We start from the raw sequence: 24,253 nt of genomic DNA, 5'->3' as shown, positions 1-24,253 counted from the left end.
AGTTATATTATTATTGACAAGCAAACAAGCTGCAGCGTGTTTATAATCTTAACTTGGGCCCCACAAAAACAATCAAGATGGCAACAACCCACAGCCCGAAGATCCAGGCATACAGCATGATGCGCCCCCACCAGCCCTTTCCCTCGGTCATACGGCGGAGCATCCCCATGCGCTTCTCGGCCGCCTGCATGCCCGTGGTGGTCTTGTCCAGACCCTCGACGGCACGGCCAAGGATCGACTTCTCCGACTCGAGCGAGCTGTGGAACGCCTGCGACGAGGCCTTGAGCTGGCTGGCTAGCGAGAGTAGGGAGGTTGTCAGGTCTTCTTGTTCCTGTCGATGCGCGCTGAGGGTCGCCTCCGTCGAGGAGAGCTTGGATAGGTCCGCGGAACCTGTTGCAGTCCCTGTAGCAGTAGCAGTAGCAGTAGTTGTAGGTGGTGATGTCTGGTGTCGATGTCGTAACGAAGCTGTCGGCGTTGGTGTCAAGGTATGTGTCGTAGCGGGCACGTCCGGCGTTTGCGCCAATGATGCTGTTGAGGAAGGTGTAAGGTGCTGGTCTTCGTGAGTGGATATGCTTGATTCATCGACTTCTTCGGCCGTCTCGTGCTCCGAGGTGCTTTCGCCTTCTGGCGTGGCGAGGAGGTCCTCTCCATCATCATCCTCGTCATCATCATCATCGTCGTCATCTTCAAGTTGTATGCCTACAGCACCGGGCCGGCCAGTAATGGAACCAAGTATGTTTACTCTCCTCGCTTGGCCTTCTGCGGAAAGCTCTTCCAGTACTTCAGAAAGTGACTTTAGCGTCTGTCGCCGTTTGTTCAGGTCCAGTTGGATCTCGTGCCGTCGTTCGAGGGGTTTGATCTGCGGGAGAGACTTCTCGACTTGCACCAGTAGAGAGCGAGCATATTCTAGGTTCTGAAAAAAAAATCTTAGCATGTTCTCAGTCTGAACAGAAAAAGAGGTCGACATACCGCTCCGACTCGCATGCGCTGGTACTCGGATCGTCGTAGCGGGCTGAGATCAGCGCCGGGAGAAAGCAAGTTGTGCTCGAGCCGTGTGAATAACGCGGAGAGATTAAGCAACGCGAGGTCGGGCGAGTCCCCTGGATCTGGGGAGGGGAAGACGGTGAGTGTCATGGTGTGTTTTCGATTATTGTGTTTGATGGATGGACACTCGAGTAGACGTGGTAATCCTTATCGAGTTGATTAACTTGGGTACCTTAGCTATCATTTGGGGCATGACTAAGCTGGCTATTCTTCCCCCCCATTTCGAGAGGGCAGCAATTCAGCAGCTCACTTCTGGCCTTTCAGTTTGTCGAGTTGCTTTATGTCACTCTCTTGACCTACACGTTGATAAATCGAGGATGATAGCTGGGCTAGGTTTGGAGAAGCTCAAGTTTATTAACAAAGGTATGTCCGAAAAATCACCATACCGAGGAGCGACAGGGGATGGCCCACATGCAACTAAACAGCCAAACAACGAAACAATGAAAGGACTAAACAATAGAACTGCAGAAATCAATACATGCTTGGTCGTGAAAATCGTTAAGACTCCGCCGCCCATGTTCTGGTCTTTGGGAGACACAACAGCCACATCAGTCGAAGACGCCATAAAACAGGTCTACCTCGGGCCCTGGATATGCAATCGAGACTCGCCAACAAAGAAAAGCAACTGAAAAAACGGAAATGATTCCAAAGATCTAAAAAGAAAGTGAAGAAGCTACCCCATGCAGTTATCCTGCTGACAGCCTTAACAGCACGTTCACCGGTACTCGACCGTCAGTCGTTTCCACGTCCTCATTCCAACCGAGTCCACATCATGCATGAGTTGGGAGGTTTCACTCAGCCTCTGCACCGACTGGATAGACTGGGTATCCGCAGAGCCGGGACTGCTAGGAGAGCCAGGGCCGTGTGACTCGGAAGAAGATCCAAAACGCTGATGCTTAGGAGTGCTAGGGTGCGTGTCGATTCCTCCTTCAACCGGCTCGGGGATCTCTTTGCGCTGGGACTCGCCCGGTCTCAGGGAGGATGGTGATTGCTCTGACTGTTTCCCTGGAGAAGAATGGTACCGATAGAAGTCGTAAGGCGGTGGGAAAGTATGCTCCTCGTGTGAGAGAAGTTGGCCGTCTTCTCCGAGTGGCGCTTGTTTTCTCAAAGAAGCAATATACCCGCTGCTGGGCAAGGGTGTCATATGCGAGAGCGGTTGCAAGACGTCACACGCAGACGGCAGCGGCGGTACCGTCAATATGGACTCGTCCACTGGAAGGGCTTTTTCTTCGTCCATGACCTTTGGTCTCGTTGCGTGACTCGGCTTGTTCGAGTCTTGTGAAGATGGTAAGGGAGACTGGCGCTCACGATACTGGCGTCTGACGCGGCGGATGAGAATGACAACGCAGAGGATGCAGAAGCCGGGGTATAATAAGAGGGCAAGAGAAGCACTCTGCAGACCCTCTGCAAAAATGACGGGGGCACCATCTCCACAGCGCATGATGTAGTGGGCTGCCCTAGCTTTCCAGGCAGGATGGACAAAAACGGCACCAGAGAGGTCGTCTGGACGGCACCCAATCATCCGTCAAATCGCAGGGCAGATGATCTCTGATTCGACCAGAATCCACTTGTAGACGTTCGGTGTAACAATGTTTGAAGGAGCAGAAGAACCCAAGGATTTAAGCATGAGAAGAGAAGGGCTGATGGCACTTGCATCCGTTCTTCCGCCTACTTATCTACCTTTCCACACCTGGTAGTCTCTCTCGATGCTTGATCGAAGAGGCAAAGTGTAAGGCCGGCGAGCGAATGGAATTCTTCACCTGGTCGATCTGGCAGGATGGCTCGACGATAATAGTAACGACAGCAAACTATACTTGCTCAAACAGGAAAAAGAAAAGGAAATTGACTGGGACCGCCGAAGAAAAATAGGTGAAACACCCCGTCAAGAGGCGAACCCATCGCAGAATTATGCCCTTTTCTGGCCATCAACTACGCCTCCTCTACCCATCACAAAAGCCAGAAGGGAGAAGGCCAGCCCCTCTTTCTCTCCCTCCTCCACCATGGGATGACTTCTAGCTACGGCGCATCCTACTGCCTCGCGAGCGAAATCTGCCTAGAGAGCGGGGACCTGACAAAGGACATCCAGCTCCGCCATGATCAGCCACGAGTCGACGCGGAAGCAGGGAATGATCCAGATCTTCGTGTTCCAGTGGCGGATCGCTGCGTTGTTCAGCTGTCAGGATCTGGCGCCACCAAGGAGTCGTGGTGTCCTGGCCCTGACCTTGGCCCTAGCCCTGGCTCTTGGAGCCCTTGGCACGGCCCCGATTCCCTGGTCGCTCGCCCCCCCTCCCCTTCCAGTCAGCAGCCAGCCCTAAAAGAACTTTAGAGCTTTATCTGGATGGAAACATTGTCCGCCTAACGGTGCGTGTGATGAGGGACAGGGATCCTTCGTTCTGCACGGAGAGAGAGGAAGGGGGGGGGGAGGGGGCAAAGAGCTGACCCCCTCTCTGTTTCTCTCTCTCTCTCTCTCGCCCACTACGAAGTACGAGCTCTTTGACACTCTTGCATGGAAGGCGGTCCTCTACTATGGACTCAGCGCCCAATCGCAGAACAAACAGTATATATCTGCATGACTTGCAGCTCAGGAGAAAGACTAAGTAACACTATTAGACGACAGACATACTTTATTGACTGCCGCGTAACTTGTGTCCATCTAGTTAACTACGGAGTACTCGGTACTCGGTAACTTCTACTCGATAACTTCAACATCAATAGTAGGATTAATTTAGTCTATTGAGTTAAATAAAACCAAGTTTATGGCTTGAGGCTCAGCTCAGCCTCTCAAAGACTCGCAGTCTCATCACGCATTATTAATTGTTATCGGAAATGTGCCTCCATCCAGCATAGATTAAAACAAGGCCCCCACTAATCTCTGGCCGGATAATAGGTAGGTAGGTCACATACAGAATATACCTTGGTGAGCTATATGCGAAATTAGAGTCGATATTGGCATGGAGCTCCCCTGTCTCTTCGCCCGTCTCCTTTCAATCAGACCAGAGCATAGGTGTGTTGGTGGAGTCGAAGGGGAAGCGATTCAGCCCGCCACGATCTGGGGCGGCGAGTCTGCCGTGCCTGGGCTTGGGCTATATCCCCCGCCCACGCTGCTGGAGAAAAACCAAGGGCGAGTATAACAAGAATGGCGATCCAGAGTTATTGAGAGAAAGAGTTTGAATCCGTCCACGCTAGCATAGCGATGGAGTGAGTCTCGTGGCCACTCGTTCCAAGGTCTGGTCGGATGCGCTGCCTTCTGTCTCCATCAGTACTCCAGCTGGGGAGGAGTTCTCGTGAGCAAAATCTGTCTTCCTCGAGCTGGAAGGTTTTTCTTTTTCTTTTTTCTCTTTTTGGAAACCCCGATGCCAAACCGCAGAGCTAATCATGATGACTGATTTCGTTGTACACCGACTGCAGACTCCATAACGACAAGATCCCGAACAACGACAGCCAGTGAGGCTGGTGTTGGTGGCGGTGAAGCGCAACGGCTGTGGCGGCGTTCGTCAACCAATTTAAACATGGAAAAACCAACCAATTCTTTCTTTCGCCCGATGAAAGGGGGGGGGGGAAGACCAGAATCAAAATCTCGCATTTGCCTCCGACGCTGTCGTCTTCGCGGATTCTTTTGCTTCGAACCCCCGTCCCTGACTCGCTAGGGGACTTGTTTCCCCTTTGCCTTCACGCCGCTGGGCTGGTTCACTGATTATTATTGATCTATCTGGATTCTATGGGTCCTGTCCACGCACCGGGGCTGCCGACGAGACCAATCACCATGGCACGATGGGACGTCCTCTTGCCCTTCAGCTGAGCGCTTGTGCTTGTGCTTAGCTTGCTAAAGCGCCCAAAAAAAACACCTCCAGCCTACTACTCTCCGCTCGTTTTACGCAGGGTTTTGTTCCCCCCCCCATCAAAAAGACTCGAGTTGTGGCAAAGCAGGGAGAGCGGGCGGGGGGGGGGATATCTACGATGGGTAGTTTCTGAAAGAATGATACCTATCACATAGGGGAAGTATGAAGGACTCGTGTACGGAGGACTTTGTACCACATACCTCTCTGGTGGCGTATGGCGCGGTTCCTCGTCGGTTGTCCTGTCCTCTGTGCGACGAAAAAAGAGACGACACGAGCAAGTTCTACGGAGTAGTTAGTTACTCGGTAACTAGTGCTCTTAGCTAATAGCCACAAGCTCCCCCCGGCATAGCCCCAGTGGGCTAATTTGTGCCTCTTCCCAAATCTCACCATTCAACTCTGGTGGTACGAAGAATGGAATAATACTTTTTCTTACTGTTTTCATTGCAGATCCAACATATCACCGAGCTCAACCGGATGTGGCGCATGCAGAGATGCTATTAACAGAGCTGATCTGTTGTTCAACTAATTTGTCATTGTGTCCAAGAGGGCTCCGCCTGAAGGTTGATCCACTCGACTGCTGCTGACTCGTCTCAACGATCCCTTGAGGACTGACTCTCTTCTCCTGGGTTTTCCCTACTACTCTGTTCAGCTGGATTTCGAACGCTCAGCTCGCCTGGTTGCAAGCCATCCGGCAGTGACATGTGTGACTACGAAATGGCGGTAACCGAATTGCAATGGACCTACTCATTACATCACACAATTGTCCTACTAACAAGGTCAGATCAGTGATAGATCAAGTCTTGCTTACAGAGAGAGTGCCCAGAAACCACAATGAGGTTCAGGGTCATCCCTCAAATAGACCTCCCGATATCATATGTACGACTTTCGATCATCTAAAGGCAAAGAAGAATCCTCTCGATAAAACTGAACTAAAAAAAAGATTAGGTCTATCTTAGGACGCAAAGACATCATGTGGTGAGGAACGGGTTGAGAGACTCATAACAATTGACTAACAACCAGTTCCAGGATGTCACCAAGGATGAGATGAGAGTAGATGTCTCTGAGTGGTTATGTTAATATAGTCAAGATATGGGGTTCCTGGTCAGGGGATCCTCAATGCCGGGAGATAGAGTGAAATCAGTAAGTAGAAGTTGATAGGCACGGCATTTCATATCACTTCATTCAAGTGCCTATATAATAATGATACCATATTCTCGTTACTGAGTACTTTCCTCCCACTTGCTGTTGCTAGAATATACGTTATATGAGAGCTTTAAGTAGTGGTTATTATGCTCGAGCTTCCATTGTAAGCAGACATATATATCCACTGAATCACCTACTCCCTAAACCAGTTATCAAGATAGAAGAAATTCAAACGCTGCAGATACTAGCTAAGATGTTTCATTACTCCTCGCCGCCTGCAAGACAAGCCACCGCCGCCTTGAGCTCGGCGACGATTTTCTCCTCCAGCCGGTTCTCAGCACCAGACTCCGCGAACTGGGGCTTCTGGCGCAGCATCTCCGTCTCCTTATCACTCGTAGCCACAATGCGAGAGCGCAGCATCCCACGGCGCTCCAACAGGTCTTCGATGTCCTCCTTCACCTGCGCCTTGTTCCATTTTAGTTCCTGGATGGACTGGCTGTCGACACCTATGCTGGGACCCGCCTCGCGGAACCGGTCGAGGATCACGGTGATCAGCGCTAGCGAGTACGCTTCCGATGCCATGCTCAGACAGATATGGCGAGCCGATTTGCCCGGTGTGGCAAGCGCAATGGTACGGCTGCCGGCGAACGCGTCGGCCGCACGGCTCAGCTGGCCGTCGAATTGGTTTAGGAAGGCAGCTACCTCCGGTGCCGTCCGGATGACGTGGTAAAGCAGGTTGAGACACAGCGGAAGAAAGCCCCCGGTCCAGATGCGGTACATGCTGGGCACCGGGTCGAAGGGGCCGAAGCCCTTTGGCTGCCGCAACGCGTTGGTTAGGCGACATGTCGATAGGTTCACCAAGACCGCCTCCACAGCAAGGTGCTCTGCAAGCATTGGGATGGTAGAGAGCTTGACCAGGAATGAAATGCTGATCTCGCCGTAGACGGGCTCGCCCGCCACGATGAACTGATCCGACCAAGAAAAGAGAGTCGTGGCGTACCGGGCAGTCTCGGCATCTTCGATTTGATAAACGATGTGCTCATACAGTCGATCTACGTTTTTCACCCGCAGGCAGCTCTGCAAGACAGCAGTCAGAATAGCAAAGTCCTTGGGTGTGCATTTTTCCGGTTGTTCGTGCAAGTAGGCCGTCAAAGATCTAAATCCCTTGGCGACAATGGTCTTGACAATGTCGACCACCAGCGACAGATCCGACGATAGCTCAGCTTTCTTATTGAGTGTTTCGGGAGCGGACCGGGATGGTCCATCCAGGTGAAATTGCAAAGCAAGGAAGAGGACATTTAACAACGATCGATAGTGTTCGACGTCATCGTTCACCAGGGCATCTTCATACGTGGCTCTTCGAGCGCGCATCGCTTCCCAGACGGCGCCTAGAAGGCCGAAGACCTCGGCTCCTTTGGCTCCAGTCTCAACAAGCCGTTGCACAAGGGCCTGAGCAAAATCAACACGGGTCTGCTGGACTCTCTCGAAGATAGCTTCCTGAGGCACCCCTCTGGTGTTTGCGATCAAACAGCTCCGGGCGACAAGGGCCATCGACTTTTGTACTTCTCGGTCAACCATGAAATCCGAGCAGTGTTCCACGGCTAAGAACCTCCAGCTGTGTAAAAGACCCTAAAGAAAATTAGGTTAGTCATGGCGCAGAAAAATGGGGAAGAGGAAGGGGAAGAAGCTTACAACTTGAGCCTCCACCAGCGACAAATTGATATTTGCCCTTTCGAGCTCATTGGCAAAGCCTTGGTTCCGGGTCCCGGCCCATGCAAAATCGTATGAAAGAAGCTCTTCGCTGAGCTTCATGTCATAGTAATAATCTCGCCCCAGGGGTCGGGCTTCAAGTGAAGACCGCTTGAAGTCCTGAAGCTTGCACCCTGGGTATCTCATCTCAAAATTCTTCTTCAAATTGGCATGGAGCGAGGTATTGTAAGCCGAAACGTCGACAGCATCTTTGGAAAACCAAGAAACGAGCGGAATCAAAGTCTTGAGGAAAGATTGATCACGCGCTTCTTTTGCAAAATGCAAATATACAGCACATAGGTCTGCCGTCACAGCAGCGATGCGGGTGACAAATATTTGGCTCGTCACGGGAAGACTGGAAATCTGCAGCTTGGAGACATAGCTGATGAGATTGTTGAAGAAATTGGGATGCTTGCTCAACTCCGGAGTCGCCCATGGCCAATTCTCCTGGGAATGGGAGACAAATTCAAGCAATGAGAGAGCAACCTGAGGGTTGATTTGTTCGATATTCGATAATGTGTTGAGTGCAATCTTCAGGAAAGGGGCGCCTCTCATGGTTGGGTCCTTCTTCGTGACATCTTTTTTCAAGGACTGTCGGGGGGATGAGCCTGTAAGAATGTAAACAGCTAGCCACTGTTGGCGTTTGCTGACGATCGTTGTTAATAGATGCCAGATTGCAAGGAGGAGCGGTTTTCCATCAAGTGGCTTCTCGAACTGTGCGAGGATGTCAAGGAAGAGGCAAGCTGACTGTGCGCCCAGATGGCCGACTAGGGACGGGGGCTCGTTGGCAGAATTCGAAGCCGCACTCGTAATGAGAATGTCCAAAAGGGAAACCACGGAATGTCTGTATGTATCTTGTAAAGCATATAGCTTGACCAGAACCGGTGTTGCTTTGAATAGCTGATCTTCTAGGAGCGAAACTGGGCTCTTCGCTGCTTGTGCTGCTTGAAGAAGCTTGATCGAAAGTGTAAGAGTGGACCTAGTCTGTTTCTCCATCAAGAAAGAATACCGGAGATAAGTAGTGGATGGTGTCTCGAGGCCGGCAACTATCAATCGGAAAATAGGGTTGAAAGGGATGTCCTCGGTGGACTGTAAACGCAGAACGTCTAGGAGATAGATCGCCGACGCACTGAACATCGCCGTCACTTTTGCATCCAAATTGGTATCGTTATCCGTTGCAAATGCATAATAAAGCACACGTTCAAATGTATCTGCGAGGGTCGCATTGATTTTGAACCGTTGACCAAGGTCTTTGAATCTCCAGCCTGCGTTGCTGCTGTAGACATCAACCATGATCCGGGTGTATTTCAGGATAGCGTTTTTCATCATGTGGGAAGGTATGCCGGCACTCCAGTCGGATGCCACCGTTGATTTGATCGACGGGCTGCTAGGACTGCGTCTCATGACTGCACGAGAGGCCGCATCCTCAAGGATTGCGGCATACAGGTCGATACAGGCGAGTAAGAACGGATATTCACCGGACATTGTTTCAATCGTTGAGGTGATGACTGTCATCATGCCGCCTTTGCCATCTGACCCAAGTAAACTGCTTCTTGAAAGCAATGGCCATACTCTGCTAGGTAGAATCTTGAGTAGCATACGGATGAACTGTGTGCAAGCGATTGTGCAGTCTAGAGAGACTCCGACCCCCCCTCGGGAGCCGATCGTGTGCAGACTTCGTTCAAAGATCTCAAACACAACCGAGACAATATCGCTTTGGCGTGCTAGGCCGTCGCTGGCCATTTCCAATATCCTTTTCGCTGCAGAGCCCGATTCACTCTGAATCGACTCGTCCCTTGAAGCAGCAATGAGGTCTGTGAAGAGCCCAATTATTTCTGGAACCGCATCCTCATCACATTCAAGGGAGTAACCGCCGCTCTCATTCCACTCCTCCAACCAGCTACCCAAGAAGCTCAGACATGAATACTGGTGGTGCCATGTTATAACTGCAGGCTTAGAGTCTGAAACAACTTGACCAATAGTTGAAGAAGGCACTATAGAGGATGTGGTCACAACCAAGGCGTTATTACTAGTTGAATCGGATACCTGTCTCCTGGAGGAGGTTTCGAACATTGGCAACGGCTGAAGAAGAGAAACAAGATTGGCGTTCTCATCTTCCCGAATGGTTTCGTAGCCCTGAAAATCCGGCGATACAACCTGTGTGAACCTCTCCATAGTCTCCAGATGTGTGAGAATGGAAGGTAATCCTTCCTCATCTCGCATACTGTTGTTGATGAGAGCGCGACATAGGCTCAGAAACGGACCCGTTTCGTAAGGGAAACGCGATCGTGCGATGTGGAAAATCCTCTCCATCAACACATCGCTTTGGAAAAAGACATGTCGAGGGTCACAAACGAAAAAGGTACCATCATCTTCCAACCATCTGGATTCCGGTTTGGCGCCTTTCAGAATATGCAAGACTGATTGAAGAATCTCTGGGGAATACTCGAGAAATTGCATCGCAGCGCGCACGAGATCTAGGAGCGCGACTCGAATCCAACAGTCTGTAGCTTGGTCATCGATACCTGACGAAGAGCCAACCTTGGTAGCCAGTGTGACAAGGACATCAAAGGTACGCGTCTGCATTTCCGCAGAGGTGAAGATGGCAATAGCCTGCTCAGCATTGGCCTTCGGTGTTCGGGCACAATCAATCAACTCCTCATATAGCGAGAGGTCTGATCCACGGCTTGGTCCTGCGGTAGGCGTGTTTGAATTGAACGAGTCCACAGCGCTATGGAATTGCTCTATCTCTCGCGTCTCTTTGTCGAAAAGAGCAATCTCTTGCAAAGTATTCAGGACCAACCCAAACGCGAATCCCGCAGGGCTTACACCATAAAATGTGAAACTAGAACCCAGCAAGATCTCCGTAATTTGTCCAATATCCTTGGACAGAAAATAGGGTACATGTGTACTCTTTGACGGCGGCTGTTCTCTATTGATGATCGCAGGAATAGAGACGGACGGTTTCAGGAGCGCGAGGGTTGTTAGAGACACCAGGGCTTGGATAGGCGTCAAGATCTCATCAGGCTCGTCACATTGCTTCAAAGAAATGATCAGCGATATTTGCAAGAGTGGAATGACAAATTTACTTACCACCTGGAGCATGTCCAAGAAATCGCAATCCTGCATCAGATTGAGCCAAGAGAGCACAACCGTAGCATCTGGAGCATCGGAAGAAACCTGAACCTGCAAAAATAATATTTGCAAGATATGCAGAATATCTTCCACGGCAGTTATCTTCCACAAAACCTCGATCTCCTCTGTGTTTTCTTCTGCTGACAGCCAACCACCGGTCTTCTGCAATTCCGTCAGGCGACTCCGCGTAGCTTCAATGCATTCTTGCAGATACTTGGCCCATTCGTCGCCACGAGACCTGCCCTTATATATACTGGCTCCCAGGTCACGTAAAGTAGCCTCCTTTTCATGTTTTTGTGTGGCAGCCAACTGTCCCGGAATCTTCTCACCCAGTGATAAACTTAGCAGCTTGCGAGATGTCTTCAGAATATGGCTCTTTTCCAACATATACATATCAGACAACCTGGCTCTTCTATTCTTTTCCGATGAAAACCCATCAGCCCCATCTTCATCGACTGTCTTCTGCTGCAGGATTTCCAGAGGGTTGGGGCCTGCGACCGAGGCCCGAAAAGAACCAGGACCAACGGCGCTTTCTAAACTTGTGGCTTCTTCCTTTGAAAAGTTAGCCAGAAGGCGCGCCGCAGGACGGTTCTGCCATTCCAGGACAGCGATGCGTAGTGCTGTGATTTCGTCGATACCGGCTTTCTGGCTTAGCCACAGAGCGTCTGATTTGATCTCTTTGAGGTCATACGAGACCTGTGTCGTTGTTTCCGCATTGGTCGCGGCGGTTTTGGACTCAAACTCTGCTTTTGTTTTCGCCGATGGAGGAGGAAAAGGATTCAGGCTTCGGGATAGGACCTGCACGCTCTCCGGATGCGATAGAAACGCCAGGACACTTCCCGCGTCATCGCTGTAGATCTCGGGCCTGCACGCATAGAGAAACGCTCGTTTCCAAGAGCTAGCATATGTTAATAAAAGCGCACGATAAAGGGGAGCGGAGAGCCCTACAGAAGCTGGACGTCCCCAGAGAAGCACTTGTCCAGGGACGGGAAATAGGCCTCCGGGACGGGAGCCATTGGCGAGACAATCAGATCATTCTAGTCACGTCGGCAAGAAAGCAGATTTTGAACATAGAGGCAGCACGATTGCCGTCTATGCAAGAACACGCAACGAGACTCAGGGAGCAGAGAGGGCTTTGCGACCTGGACGCGGGAGCTCTTCAGCAACACCTTCAGGTCAACAATGAATTTGATGCCTATCTAGGTTTAGCCCCGGGCGGTGTGTGTCGAAATTTTGGGCTGCCTGGATGCCTTGATGCCTGAGGCGGAAACATAAGTAAAAAGGCAAGCTTTCCGAAAGAGGTTAGTATAGTGGGATCCAGATCTGACTCAAGTGAAGTGACGCAGAGTCGATTCAAGGTAGTTGATCTCCATCAGCAGGGCCTGGGGTTATTCAAACCCTGTCTTTCTTTTCTTTCTGTTTTGCCTCTTCGGATTTCTTCTTTCCGTACAATACGACGACAGCTGTTAGCCAGACACAATGGTGGGCTCTGATCTCGTCGACCACTCCCCCCACCATCCGACTAAGGCCGCGAAACTCGACAGTGCCTCAAACGTGATTCTGATCGATAACTACGACTCTTTTACTTGGAACGTCTACCAGTACCTTGTGCTGGAAGGCGCCACCGTCACTGTCTACCGCAACGATGAAATTACCGTCGAGGAACTAGCCGCCAAAAAGCCTACCCAGCTAGTGATCAGTCCAGGACCTGGCCATCCGGACACTGATGCTGGGGTCAGTCGCGCTGCCATCGAGCACTTCAGCGGCAAGATTCCGATCTTTGGGGTCTGCATGGGCCAGCAGTGCATCATATCGTGTTTTGGCGGCAAGGTTGACGTGACGGGCGAAATCTTGCACGGCAAGACATCTGTCTTGAAGCATGACGGTAAAGGAGTCTATGCCGGCCTGCCCGCAAATTTTACGATTACCCGCTATCATTCACTGGCTGGCACGCACTCGACTATTCCTGACTCGATCGAGATTTCGTCTTGGGCAGAACTCCAAAATGGCAACAACAGCAAGGGTGTGATCATGGGGGTTAGACACAAGAAGTTTGCCGTGGAGGGTGTCCAGTTTCACCCAGAGAGCATTCTCACCGAGTACGGCCGCGCGATGTTTAGAAATTTCTTGAACCTTCGGTTTGGCACCTGGGAAGAGAACAACAAGCTCGCTGGTCAGAAGACTGTCGTCGCCGCTAATGGCTCAGTTGTCGGGAAGACTGACAAGAAGACTTCAATTTTGGATAAAATCTACGATCACCGTAAAGCTGCCGTTTCTCTCCAAAAAACAATTCCATCCCAGAGACCAGAAGATCTTCAGGCTGCCTATGATCTCGGGATCGCGCCTCCCCAGGTTCCATTCGCCGCTCGTCTTCGCCAGTCGGCCTATCCGCTGTCGCTCATGGCAGAAATCAAGCGCGCGTCTCCATCGAAGGGGATGATCGCTTCTTCTGCCTGCGCTCCTGCTCAAGCCCGGAAATATGCCAAGGCCGGAGCCAGCGTGATTTCAGTTCTCACCGAGCCCGAATGGTTCAAGGGCAGCATCGAAGACTTGCGCGCTGTCCGCCAGAGCTTGGAAGGTCTCACGAATCGCCCCGCCGTTTTGCGCAAGGAATTTATCTTTGAAGAATATCAGATCTTGGAGGCACGACTGGCTGGTGCCGACACAGTCCTCCTCATCGTCAAGATGCTTAGCGTTGAACTACTGAGCCGCCTCTACCACTATTCTCGCAGTCTGGGAATGGAGCCGCTCGTGGAAGTCAATACCGCCGAGGAGATGAAGATTGCTGTGGATCTTGGCGCCGAAGTGATTGGAGTCAACAACAGAGACTTGACCAGTTTCGAGGTCGACCTTGGTACCACCAGCCGCCTTATGGATCTGGTTCCCGAGACGACCATCGTTTGTGCTCTTAGCGGTATCTCCGGTCCCAGTGATGTGGAGGCCTACAAGAAGGATGGTGTGAAAGCCATTCTTGTGGGTGAAGCTCTCATGCGCGCCCCCGACACTTCCGCATTTGTCGCCGAACTCCTTGGTGGCTCTACTGAACAAATCTCTGTTGGAATCAGGAACTCGCCTCTCGTCAAGGTCTGCGGGACCAGGTCCGAGGACGCCGCCCAGGCCGCCATTGAGGCTGGTGCGGACTTAATCGGTATCATTCTCGTCCACGGACGCAAGCGTCTTGTTCCTGACGATGTCGCTTTACGAATCTCCCAGACAGTCAAATCCACACCTCGTCCCGCGACTCAAGCTAGTGTGGCTTCGAATGTTGGAACTTCCGTGGATTACTTCGACCATTCCGCCAAGACTTTACGACACCCTACCCGTGCCCTGCTGGTGGGCGTCTTCCAAGACCAACCCTTGTCTTACGTTTTGGCTCAGCAGCAGAAACTGGGTCTGGATGTCGTGCAGCTTCACGGCTCCGAGCCCCTGGAATGGGCGCGCCTGATCCCCGTCCCGGTCATCCGCAAGTTCGCCTTGGGAGAAATTGGCATCGCGCGCCGCGCCTACCACACCCTCCCTCTGCTGGACTCTGGAGCCGGTGGCTCTGGTGAGCAGCTTGACGAGGCCAAGGTTCAAAAGACTCTTAGTGGTGACGACGGTCTGAGAGTGATTTTTGCCGGCGGCCTTAACCCCGAGAATGTCACTGCCAAAATCAAGGCGTTGGGCGATCTCGGACACAAGGTTGTTGGCGTAGACGTCAGCTCGGGAGTTGAGACCAACGGCTCTCAGGACCTCGAAAAGATAAAAGCATTTGTGCAGGCGGCTAAAAGCATTCAGCAGTAGTTAAACATGCAGACTTTGAAGACTTGACGAGTTCGGTTTTATTCTACTTTATATAAAGTTAATGATGATGAATTTTCTCATTCAATTCTTACTCCAGTCTACACCCGTAGCTCTGGATCTCTCACATGCCTCTTACTTCCCATATACTGTTTTGTTCAACAGTGAGAGGCTCAACTGAGGCATTTGATACTAGCCTACTAATGAGATCATATAAAACGCTTCCCATTCTCAACCATGGCCCTCTTTTGAACTCTTCTCTCTCTCTACTACTGACACCGGTGACGCACGATATATAATCATCCTGGGGACTGTCCGCCCTGTCAGACGCATTCGAGATGGGAAAACCATTCTCCCAGATCACTGCATCTTCTGTGGGCAGCTTCGGAGACAATGGGGACAAGATCCCCCAGTGGATTCGGGCAAACGGGGGATTCTACTCGAGAGATATCAGCGAAGGGACTACACATCTCATCGCAACTAAGGAGGCTTTTAAACGGAACGTGGAAGCCGGTTAGTCCCTTTTTCCTCATATATATATATTGTTCAGACGCTGTCGCTGACGTTTCTACAGTGCAGCAGGCAAAGCAGCACAAAGTCAAGATTGTCTCATACGAATGGCTAGAGGACTCACTCTTGTCCAAGTCTCGCAGGCCCAAGCGTGAAGGACCGTATCTGCTTGAGAAAATCTTGAAGATGACAGAGAAGAAAAAGAGAGCCGGGAAGGTGGCCAAGGCTAAGAAGGCGAAGAGAGCAGCGATGAAGAGACAAGGCGCTATGGCGAACGCTGGTAAAGATCCCCCTATATCAACACGGGATTCCCTTTTTATGTACTCAATGATTTCTACAGATGACCTAGAAAGTTTCGTTGAGGAGTGTCTGGGAGTGAAAGCAAGGACAGAAGCACGTATGATTGACCAGCTTGAAGCAATTCAATTGAGATGCTCTTGCTTATTACTCTTCTTCTCTTGAAATAGGAAACTATCATCTATACGCCGATCAGCAGACGGGTTTGGCCTTCTCTGCGACTGTAGTACGGCCGACGATCAAAGCGAAGAGCCGAGAGAAGTTCCAGATGCAGGTAAGAAGAGAGCCGTTTACCTTTAACAGACCTTGTATTCATCTGCTTCAGATCTTCGAATCCAATACCGAACCACATGTCTATGCCGCGTATGCAAGATACAGTCGCGTCGGCAAGTCGTCTGCAGAACTCCTAGCTCCCCCAGGGAGCAGTCTTGATTTCACCCTGACGGTCTTCACGAAGTTCTTCACCTTAAAGACAGGCAAGACATGGGATAAAAGGTTTGATGGAAAATATCCACCCCGCAAGACCGATGAGGAGGGTAACATCCTGCCGGCCCATGAGGGCTGGTATGAGTACGAGCCACGGATGGGACTCCTGGCGAGCTTCCTGAGACAGACGTGCGTGGGGGGTCAAGGCAATGCTTCTTGTCTAGAGCCAGATATGGAGCAGCAGGATGAAACCAGACCAGACGACTCTCAAGCCTCGGGGCTTGGAGATGTTCTCGACGACGACGCCGACGCCGACGACGACATAGTTGACCGAGGACATTAAGGGGACGTTTAGACCGGGTGAGGCTACACCTCCTCATGAGGCTGTTGAATTTTCAGCCAGCAGATTTATCTATCGTGCCATTGCTATATTTTCGTTTGATCTTCCAGGTCACCGTTACAGCTTACATGCGAACTGGTTCAAGATATTGGATTACCTTTTCTTCTTGGGTCTATCTTTTATCATTTATATTACTCTGAATATATGACTGGTCTCTAGGAGGAGGAACTTAATCTTACAACCAGAAGTTCCTTTACATTGAGTTGAATACCATAGAAGAACCAGAGATACGGGTAATAATACTCAGAGAGTCATGCATTTCCTGGGTATGTGCATAAACAATAGTTCAAACAAGATCGCCAAACCGAATATTGTATCAGGCCCTTCAACACCGTATGCGCCAGACCAACTTTTTTTCATGATGTGCAGGTAAGTATACAGACCAAAGGTGGCCGTAACCATTACAGGTAGTCCTTCTTTTTGCTGGTTCGCGTGTACTGAGTGAGAGCCCACTCGACATCGCCAGTCGAGTTTTTATCGAGGGAGCCGCCTCTGATTTCAAACAATCTCATCGTCATCCGTGGACCAACCTCTGCTAATTCCACGTCCCGGTACCCCGTTTTGACGAACACGTGGTGTCGCACCTCGATACTGTCCTCTTTGTTTACGAAGGTGACGACTCGGTTGCCGACCTTACCGCCCTCGCGTGGCGGGAAGATGTGCTTCAGGATCTGCACCACCCGTGCGCCAAGTTTGGTCTTGAACCCTTCGAAAACCAGATGCGGGTAGCTCTCCGACACAGTCCCCCGGGCCGCGTTGGGAATGTCAGCGCGGAGAACGACATTGTGCAGAGAAAAGCTGGCCGTCGGCCCGTGTGGAAGATGCGAGATGGTCATGGCAGTCGGTGTTCCGCGATGTTCGTGCAACAGGATCATATCCGTCAAGGAAGCGGCGTTCGCACTAGAGACCAGGTCCGGTAGAACCAGGTTGCCGCGGTTCAGGCGGATAGATGTAGGTAGCAGCAAGCGAATCTCCTTCGCAAACGCACTCAGCCGGGCGGAAGGCGACCGTGAGGTTGTAACTAATGGGCGAGGGTCCATGAGTCCGGACGTCAGGGCATATTCGTCGTCAATGTTCACGAGGTCTGCGTCCTTGCTGTCCTTGCCGTCCTTGCCCCCGTCTTGCAACGATTCATCGTATTTAAAGTCTTCCCGAAGATTCTTGTCGTTTGCGATAGATGGATCTAGCGGTTTCCCCGAGGCCAGCGAGGCTTTCAGCTGTGCCCTCTTTTCCGCAATGGAGGCATCGCGGAGGAGCAAAGCCTTGCGATAGAGGTAATCTCGGCGCTCGCGGGCTTGACGGCGCTGTTAGACAGTTAGCTTTTCAAAGCGGAACATAGAGCTTTGTTTTAAACTGATGGGGCTGGGCTCACAAGCATCTTGTGTAATGTATTCACTGGTTCTCCTCTGTAGCTGCTTTGTTGTATCTTAACTGCGGACAACTTTTTTTTTTGCGGCGGAAACTACGGTAATGGCACATACCGCCCGCCGGATTGTGGGATTTGGAGGCAAAACGGGCCTGGATCGGTTGATTGCAGCGTGCGATCTCTCACACGGAGCCTTGCAACAGCTAGGATCCTTCCATTGCTCGCCTGGAGGTGTCGTTGGTGACGGGGACCCTTGCTGGACTTTCAATACGCTCTCTTTTTAGTGCGCGGTCTATTCCAGTGTGCTCGCATCGCGAACCCTTCGCTTCTAGACGAGATTTAGAATCTCCTGCCTTCGGACCGCCCCCGCCGCAACACGTTCGTCGCCTTGGACTCTTGCGTCCTACAGACAACATATCTTCGGGTTCAAAGAGAGGAGACAGGACGGCTGGATTGTCCTGGATAGCCTTTCATATTCTTTTTTCAAAAGAAAAACGCTGACCTGTTGATCTTCCACGTCTTTTATACCCACTCGCCTTCCTTTGTGGACGGGATTCAGAAATACGGCTACAGAAGCTCAGGATCGCTTTTCCCCTTGCCCCTAATAGATCAACTGCTCATTTGAAAGTTGCTCGATTCCAGATATTGATACCTTGCTGGACGCTGGTCACGATATGTCTGCACTCGAGACCGAAGACAGCGTGCTCAGCATGGCTGGACGCCCGAGAAGGCATGACGATGAAGATGATGCTTCTGATATCCTTGAAGACGACGATGCCGAAAGCACTACAAGCGCTCCTGCTGATGGCGCCATGAAGGGACAGGGTAAAGTTGAAGAGGAGAGGGAGCTGCCTCCGCATGCTTGCGCGTGAGTTCATTCCCATGTTCATATCGTTGCTAAGAGAAAAAGCCACCAGGAGCTGTACTGACGGTATTTATAATATAGATATTGCGGTATCCATAACCCAAGCAGCGTTGTCAAATGTCTGGCTTGTAGCAAATGGTTCTGCAGTGCTCGTGGCAATACTTCTTCGTCGCACATCGTCAACCATCTTGTCCGGGCTCGGCATAAGGAAGTTCAACTCCACCCTGGCTCGTCACTAGGCGACACTATTCTCGAATGCTACAACTGCGGTACAAAGAATGTCTTCCTTCTAGGATTCATTCCAGCCAAGTCAGATACGGTTGTTGTCCTCCTTTGCCGACAGCCTTGTGCGGCTATGCCGTCTTCGAAGGATATGAATTGGGACACCTCTCGTTGGCAGCCGCTGATCGAAGATCGTTCTTTCTTACCATGGCTCGTTGCATCGCCTTCTGACCAAGAACAGCTCCGCGCACGCCACTTGAGTCCCCAACTCATCGCCAAACTCGAAGAAATGTGGAAAGAAAACTCGCAGGCAACCGTTAGCGATTTGGAAAAGGCCACAGCGGTGGATGACGAACCGGCTGCTGTCTTGCTACGATATGATGACGCTTTTCAATACCAGAATATCTTCGGTCCTTTGGTCAAGATCGAGGCTGACTACGATCGCAAGCTCAAAGAGTCTCAATCGCAGGACGGGCTCATCGTGCGATGGGACCTTGGTCTCAACAACAAGCACCTGGCAAGCTTCATACTTCCAAAGCTCGAGCTCGGAGACGTCAAGCTTGCTGTTGGAGATGAGATGCGTCTTAAATATACCGGCGAATTGCGTCCGAAATGGGAAGGAGTAGGATATGTCATCAAGATCCCAAACAATCAGTCCGACGAAGTCACCATCGAATTACGCTCGAAGGGTGACCACAAATCGGTTCCGACCGAATGCACACATAACTTCACTGCCGACTATGTCTGGAAGTCCACTTCATTTGACCGTATGCAACTTGCCATGAAGACGTTCGCCGTCGATGAGATGAGTGTATCTGGTTATATTTTCCACCGCCTTCTCGGTCACGAAGTTGCTGCGGCGCCGATGAAGACCCAAATGCCTAAGAAGTTCAGCGTGCCCGGCCTTCCTGAACTCAATGGTAGCCAGATAAATGCAGTCAAAAGCGTTCTTCAAAGGCCCTTAAGTCTAATCCAGGGGCCCCCGGGTACAGGAAAGACGGTCACTTCTGCTACCATTATCTACCACCTGGCGAAGATTAATGGTGGCCAAGTTCTCGTTTGTGCTCCGTCCAACGTCGCAGTTGACCAACTTTGCGAACGTATCCACAGGACTGGCCTCAAGACCGTGCGTGTCACCGCCAAATCTCGTGAGGATGTGGAGTCTCCCGTTGGCTTTCTCTCTCTACATGAGCAGGTTCGCATGAATGACAGCAATGTCGAACTCTTGAAGCTCAATCAATTGAAGGGAGAGTTGGGCGAATTGTCTAGTCAGGATGAGAAACGCTTGAAGCAGTTGACCCGTGCTGCCGAGCGAGAAATTCTGACGAATGCGGACGTCATCTGTTGCACCTGTGTTGGTGCAGGTGACCCTCGTCTTGCCAAGTTCAAGTTCAGGACTGTTCTGATCGACGAGTCAACCCAGTCAGCCGAGCCTGAATGTATGATTCCCTTGGTATTGGGTTGCAAACAAGCCGTTCTAGTAGGTGATCACCAGCAACTTGGTCCTGTCATCATGAACAAGAAAGCGGCCAAGGCAGGCCTCAACCAGTCTCTCTTTGAACGTCTCGTCATCTTGGGCTGCTCTCCCATCCGCCTGAATGTCCAGTACCGTATGCATCCTTGCCTCTCGGAGTTTCCATCGAACATGTTCTACGAAGGATCTCTGCAGAACGGCGTGTCTATGGCGCAGCGTCTTCGCCGTGATGTCGATTTTCCTTGGCCTGTCGGTGACAACCCCATGATGTTCTGGTCCAATCTTGGCAACGAGGAGATTTCGGCTTCTGGAACGTCTTATCTCAATCGTACCGAAGCAGCCAACGTGGAAAAGATTGTTACGCGTTTCTTCAAGGCGGGCGTTCAGCCACAGGATATTGGTATCATCACCCCTTACGAAGGTCAGCGTAGCTATGTCGTTAGTTCGATGCAGGCCAGCGGAACTTTCAAGAAGGAGCATTACAAGGAGATCGAGGTTGCTTCGGTCGATGCCTTCCAGGGAAGAGAAAAGGACTTTATCATCTTGTCCTGTGTTCGATCCAACGACCACCAAGGAATTGGCTTCCTAAGCGACCCGCGTCGTCTGAACGTCGCGCTCACTCGAGCCAAGTACGGTCTGGTCATCCTTGGTAACCCAAAGGTCCTGTCCAAGCATCCTCTGTGGAACGGTCTCTTGCAACATTTCAAAGAGCGTCACTGCCTCGTCGAGGGACCCTTGTCTAACTTGCAGGAGTCGCTTATCCAATTCAGCCGTCCCAAACAGGCATACAGAGGCCCCCAACGCTTCCAGATGTCCTTCAACAATGCCTCAGGAGTTGCAGCTAGCATGACAAATGGCAGAAACGGCCATCGGAATGAATACCACGACTCGGGATCTGTTGTTGGCTATATCCCAGATGATGTTTCCTCCGTGCACTCCTCCGCTCTTGGTGGGGTTGGTATTCCCTCTGGATACCCACCGATGTTCCAGAACTTCACAGATTCATGGCCGACACTTCCTGGCGGCGCCCGGCGTGCTAATGGAAACCGAGCAAAGGGAGCCCCAAGTGTAGCTGGTGAATCCGTCGCTGCCACAGAATCGGATATCACGAGCAGCATCATTGATGGCAAGAGCGTCGACCAAGGAGGCGTGAGTTTGGCTGGGTTGAGCATCCACGATATGACCAAGCAGCCCAGTCTCAGTCAGTCTGATAGACTGAAGCGCTATGTCGAGTCTGGTGGTCGGGAGACTTTTAAAACTGGGTTGAATGATAACGGTAGCATCTTTGGTGGAAGCTCTGCGAGCATTCGCGTGACTCGAGGCATACCAGGGCATGTTCAAGATGATGATGACGCACGTAGTGTCTCAACGGCTTTCGCAAGCCAGGTGGGTGGGAATTATGACTGAGAACACCTTTTCCCAGGCCCGTTACCTTCCCCTGCCTTGGATGCACTCCTGGAACAGTCTCCCAAAAGATTGATTTCATTAGCCTTGGCAAAGTTGCAGTCCACAGAGTCTTGAGGCATTTCACCCCACGGGTTGATGTATGAATGCTCTCTCCTCTCCTTCGATTGTCTCATTGGGCATTCGTCACGTCCTTACGTGCTGATGGCAAGACCACAATGCCCGAGAAAAAATATAAAAAAAAAGCCAGAGCCCTCGGTTTTCTTTGGAAGCAGAGCCTTCCTACTGATCTCTGATAGCCCATTTCAAATTGAGCAGTGTGTCAATAGAAGCCCCCCCGCTACTGCCCCAGATGTCTACAGCCGACGATGTCTTTGTCCATATAAGTTATCGACGATGATATTAGCTAGCGATAGTGGAATATTTGCGAAACGATATCGACAACCCATCCGCTGTCTGTTCCACTTGTGTTTCAGTGGCGATTGAGATGTACCGGACTGGCTAATGGCATTTCTGCATTGGACTGAAGAGTGAGTGCATGTGAGAATATGAGGACACTCTTTTCTAAAGCACCCCGGCTCATACTCTGGTTCTGCGACTCGGGGGGTGGTGCTGACACCTCGTCAATCATTGTCTGCATGCAACCCCGTCACGAAGGTTTCTCTGATCCATTTCCCAACCGCATTGCGTTTTCGTTTTTTTTTTTCCCTTTTCTTCACGTGGATTTATGCCTTTGGTTTCTAGTTTTGTGCCCGGTTTTGCCTATGTAATGAGCTCTATGATATTCGGTTTCGATTTCCCAGATTCCACTTCGAGTATTACTAGCTGTTCAAGCAAATTACAGCGGGTTGACCATGTTTTGCTCTGTTTAATAAGAAATTAGAAAGAAAAAAACAACAACATATCCTATATCAAGTGCTCTTTAAGGAGATAAGGTAGCGTATCATTAACGTTTCATGTTTCATTAAATCATAGCCCGATCCCTCACGATGTTCGATTGAGCATTTAGGAATCCCAAGGGTATTTCGGCAACTCCGGCTCAACAGGAAGCATCTTATAATACAGCAGATCATCGATCGAGACCCATCCACACCGTTTCCCCAGGATGGCTAGTCGAAGGACCTCCCTCCAGTCTCTCCACCAGGCCTCCTCCGCCTGTACAGCACAGACACGCCCGGCCTCTTTGGCTTCCATGCCCGGCGGGAGGGAAGCGTACGGCCAGACAGCGCGAACGACCTCGTACCGTTTCTTATCCATCAGACCGCCGAAGAGGGTGGTGAAGAAGCCCTCGCCGCCGGTACGGGGCGGCTGAATCACGATCTTGGAATAATGCACGGGGAATGTTACCGAAACATGTCGTGTGTAGCCCGTGGCTGCGATCAGGCTGCGGATTTGGCCTTCGATGTTGTTCGTGTCCCAATTAGTCACTTGTCGGTCAAGAACGAAGCTGATCAGAGAGTCAGAAATCACACGGGTATCAATGAGAATCCTTTTTTTTTCTTCTTTTCTTTCGTTTTCAAAATACTGACGTCTTGACAGATGACTTTTCATTGCAAAACTTCCAGGCCCATTGCTCCAGACTCTTTACGGTTGGTGTGGTGGTCTGCGTGCTTTTCCCTCGAAAGGCCAGCTCGTTTTCGCCCACGAGCCTGACATAGTTCCAGTTGCTGGTACTGTTCGTTGTACTGGAATTAGTTTGTTGTCTGGGGAGAAAATAGCGCAGCATGTTCAGCTTGATATCAAAGTCTGGTCTCGACTGCCCTGGCGGCGGGGTGCCTACGATCCGAATGTAGGGCAGTGGGGGTAGCGACGCTTGATCCTGGATGAATCGGAGGAGGGCTTTCGAATCGTGGCTGAGGACAGGGGATGTGGTGACAATCGTCGTCCCATCCTTGGATACTGTTGCGTCTGCAATGGAATATCTGGAAAAGTCCAAATCAGGAAGCCACGGCGTGGGGATCGTCGACGCAGCCAGTGGCCGCCGTGACGACGACGACGCAGCTGAGGGGCCACCTGGAGAGACTACCGGGCTGGAATATGGCGGTGGTTCATTGCTACTGCCTGCAAGAACGTAATCCTCCTCTTCCTCAGCTTCGTCGACAAGCTGTGGAGACGACTGTGGCGGCCGGAACGAGGGTCCTGCTTTCATCGACATGGCCGCGACGTAAGTTGCCGCAGCAAATATACCGCAAATAGATCAGTCTGAGATACCAGCTGGGCTCCCTCTGTCGCAAGTTCCACGACAGCTAAGCAGGGAATTGAACTCAGGTGCATCCAAAGTAATGCTGTTACCTTGAAGTCCACCGGTCTTGGCGCTGGAATGGGGTGAGTGACGTTTTCCCAGCACAGCCACAGCACTATTTTCTAGCGACAGGCTCTGCTGATAAAAAGGGTTGTGTCAAGAGGGAAACTACTAATTATGCACAACTGGAGTCGCCGAAAGAGCCTTGATAGGCTGGCTGGTCGAACGATTGGCGATTCGAAGAACTGCCCGTCGCTGTGGAAAGCGATGCGCCACAGATCGTGGCGATCGGCGTATCGGCGCCACAGTTCGCTCTATATGTTGTGTACACTGTACACAGTACTCTGTAGTAGTACA

General features: G+C 51.1%; 8 protein-coding genes across 8 annotated transcripts; 3 read left to right on the top strand and 5 right to left on the bottom strand.

Annotated features, from left to right (window-relative positions):
- Positions 1 to 40: 40 nt before the first annotated feature.
- ASPZODRAFT_13035 (hypothetical protein) lies at positions 41 to 1,134 on the bottom strand (the record flags this gene model as incomplete). Its single annotated transcript, XM_022722489.1, has 2 exons — positions 41 to 913; positions 970 to 1,134. 2 exons carry the CDS (start codon positions 1,132 to 1,134, stop codon positions 41 to 43), a joined length of 1,038 nt encoding a protein of 345 aa, XP_022584436.1.
- A 625-nt stretch (positions 1,135 to 1,759) lies between these two features.
- On the bottom strand, positions 1,760 to 2,485 carry ASPZODRAFT_139271 (hypothetical protein; the record flags this gene model as incomplete). The annotated part of the gene is made up of 1 exon (XM_022724541.1): positions 1,760 to 2,485. The coding sequence occupies one exon, from the start codon at positions 2,483 to 2,485 to the stop codon at positions 1,760 to 1,762; it is 726 nt and encodes a 241-aa protein (XP_022584435.1).
- Positions 2,486 to 6,287: 3,802 nt separating this feature from the next.
- Positions 6,288 to 11,926, bottom strand: ASPZODRAFT_57898 (hypothetical protein; the record flags this gene model as incomplete). The annotated part of the gene is made up of 4 exons (XM_022728724.1): positions 6,288 to 7,655; positions 7,719 to 10,814; positions 10,869 to 11,808; positions 11,859 to 11,926. 4 exons carry the CDS (start codon positions 11,924 to 11,926, stop codon positions 6,288 to 6,290), a joined length of 5,472 nt encoding a protein of 1,823 aa, XP_022584434.1.
- A 348-nt stretch (positions 11,927 to 12,274) lies between these two features.
- On the top strand, positions 12,275 to 14,911 carry ASPZODRAFT_128500 (hypothetical protein). Its single transcript, XM_022722041.1, has one exon. It carries the CDS (start codon positions 12,390 to 12,392, stop codon positions 14,691 to 14,693), a length of 2,304 nt encoding a protein of 767 aa, XP_022584433.1. The 5' UTR covers positions 12,275 to 12,389; the 3' UTR covers positions 14,694 to 14,911.
- Positions 14,912 to 15,028: 117 nt separating this feature from the next.
- Positions 15,029 to 16,372, top strand: ASPZODRAFT_22632 (hypothetical protein; the record flags this gene model as incomplete). Its single annotated transcript, XM_022727899.1, has 5 exons — positions 15,029 to 15,203; positions 15,265 to 15,480; positions 15,541 to 15,597; positions 15,668 to 15,771; positions 15,823 to 16,372. The coding sequence occupies 5 exons, from the start codon at positions 15,029 to 15,031 to the stop codon at positions 16,264 to 16,266; spliced, it is 996 nt and encodes a 331-aa protein (XP_022584432.1). The 3' UTR covers positions 16,267 to 16,372.
- Positions 16,373 to 16,453: 81 nt separating this feature from the next.
- ASPZODRAFT_22631 (hypothetical protein) lies at positions 16,454 to 17,746 on the bottom strand. Its single transcript, XM_022727898.1, has 2 exons — positions 17,696 to 17,746; positions 16,454 to 17,627 (listed from the first exon to the last, which is right to left on the bottom strand). The coding sequence occupies exons 1-2, from the start codon at positions 17,699 to 17,701 to the stop codon at positions 16,725 to 16,727; spliced, it is 909 nt and encodes a 302-aa protein (XP_022584431.1). The 5' UTR covers positions 17,702 to 17,746; the 3' UTR covers positions 16,454 to 16,724.
- Positions 17,747 to 18,234: 488 nt separating this feature from the next.
- Positions 18,235 to 20,813, top strand: ASPZODRAFT_1068715 (hypothetical protein). Its single transcript, XM_022720937.1, has 3 exons — positions 18,235 to 18,557; positions 18,636 to 20,330; positions 20,371 to 20,813. Exons 1-3 carry the CDS (start codon positions 18,364 to 18,366, stop codon positions 20,372 to 20,374), a joined length of 1,893 nt encoding a protein of 630 aa, XP_022584430.1. The 5' UTR covers positions 18,235 to 18,363; the 3' UTR covers positions 20,375 to 20,813.
- A 2,201-nt stretch (positions 20,814 to 23,014) lies between these two features.
- ASPZODRAFT_128495 (hypothetical protein) lies at positions 23,015 to 23,964 on the bottom strand. Its single transcript, XM_022722040.1, has one exon. It carries the CDS (start codon positions 23,807 to 23,809, stop codon positions 23,171 to 23,173), a length of 639 nt encoding a protein of 212 aa, XP_022584429.1. The 5' UTR covers positions 23,810 to 23,964; the 3' UTR covers positions 23,015 to 23,170.
- Between the last annotated feature and the right edge of the window lie 289 nt (positions 23,965 to 24,253).

Source organism: Penicilliopsis zonata (genome assembly GCF_001890105.1).
Source record: "Penicilliopsis zonata CBS 506.65 unplaced genomic scaffold ASPZOscaffold_2, whole genome shotgun sequence".
NCBI classification, from domain to species: domain Eukaryota; kingdom Fungi; phylum Ascomycota; class Eurotiomycetes; order Eurotiales; family Aspergillaceae; genus Penicilliopsis; species Penicilliopsis zonata.
Note: the sequence above shows the minus strand (reverse complement) of the source record. Positions and strands in the feature narration are given on the sequence as shown.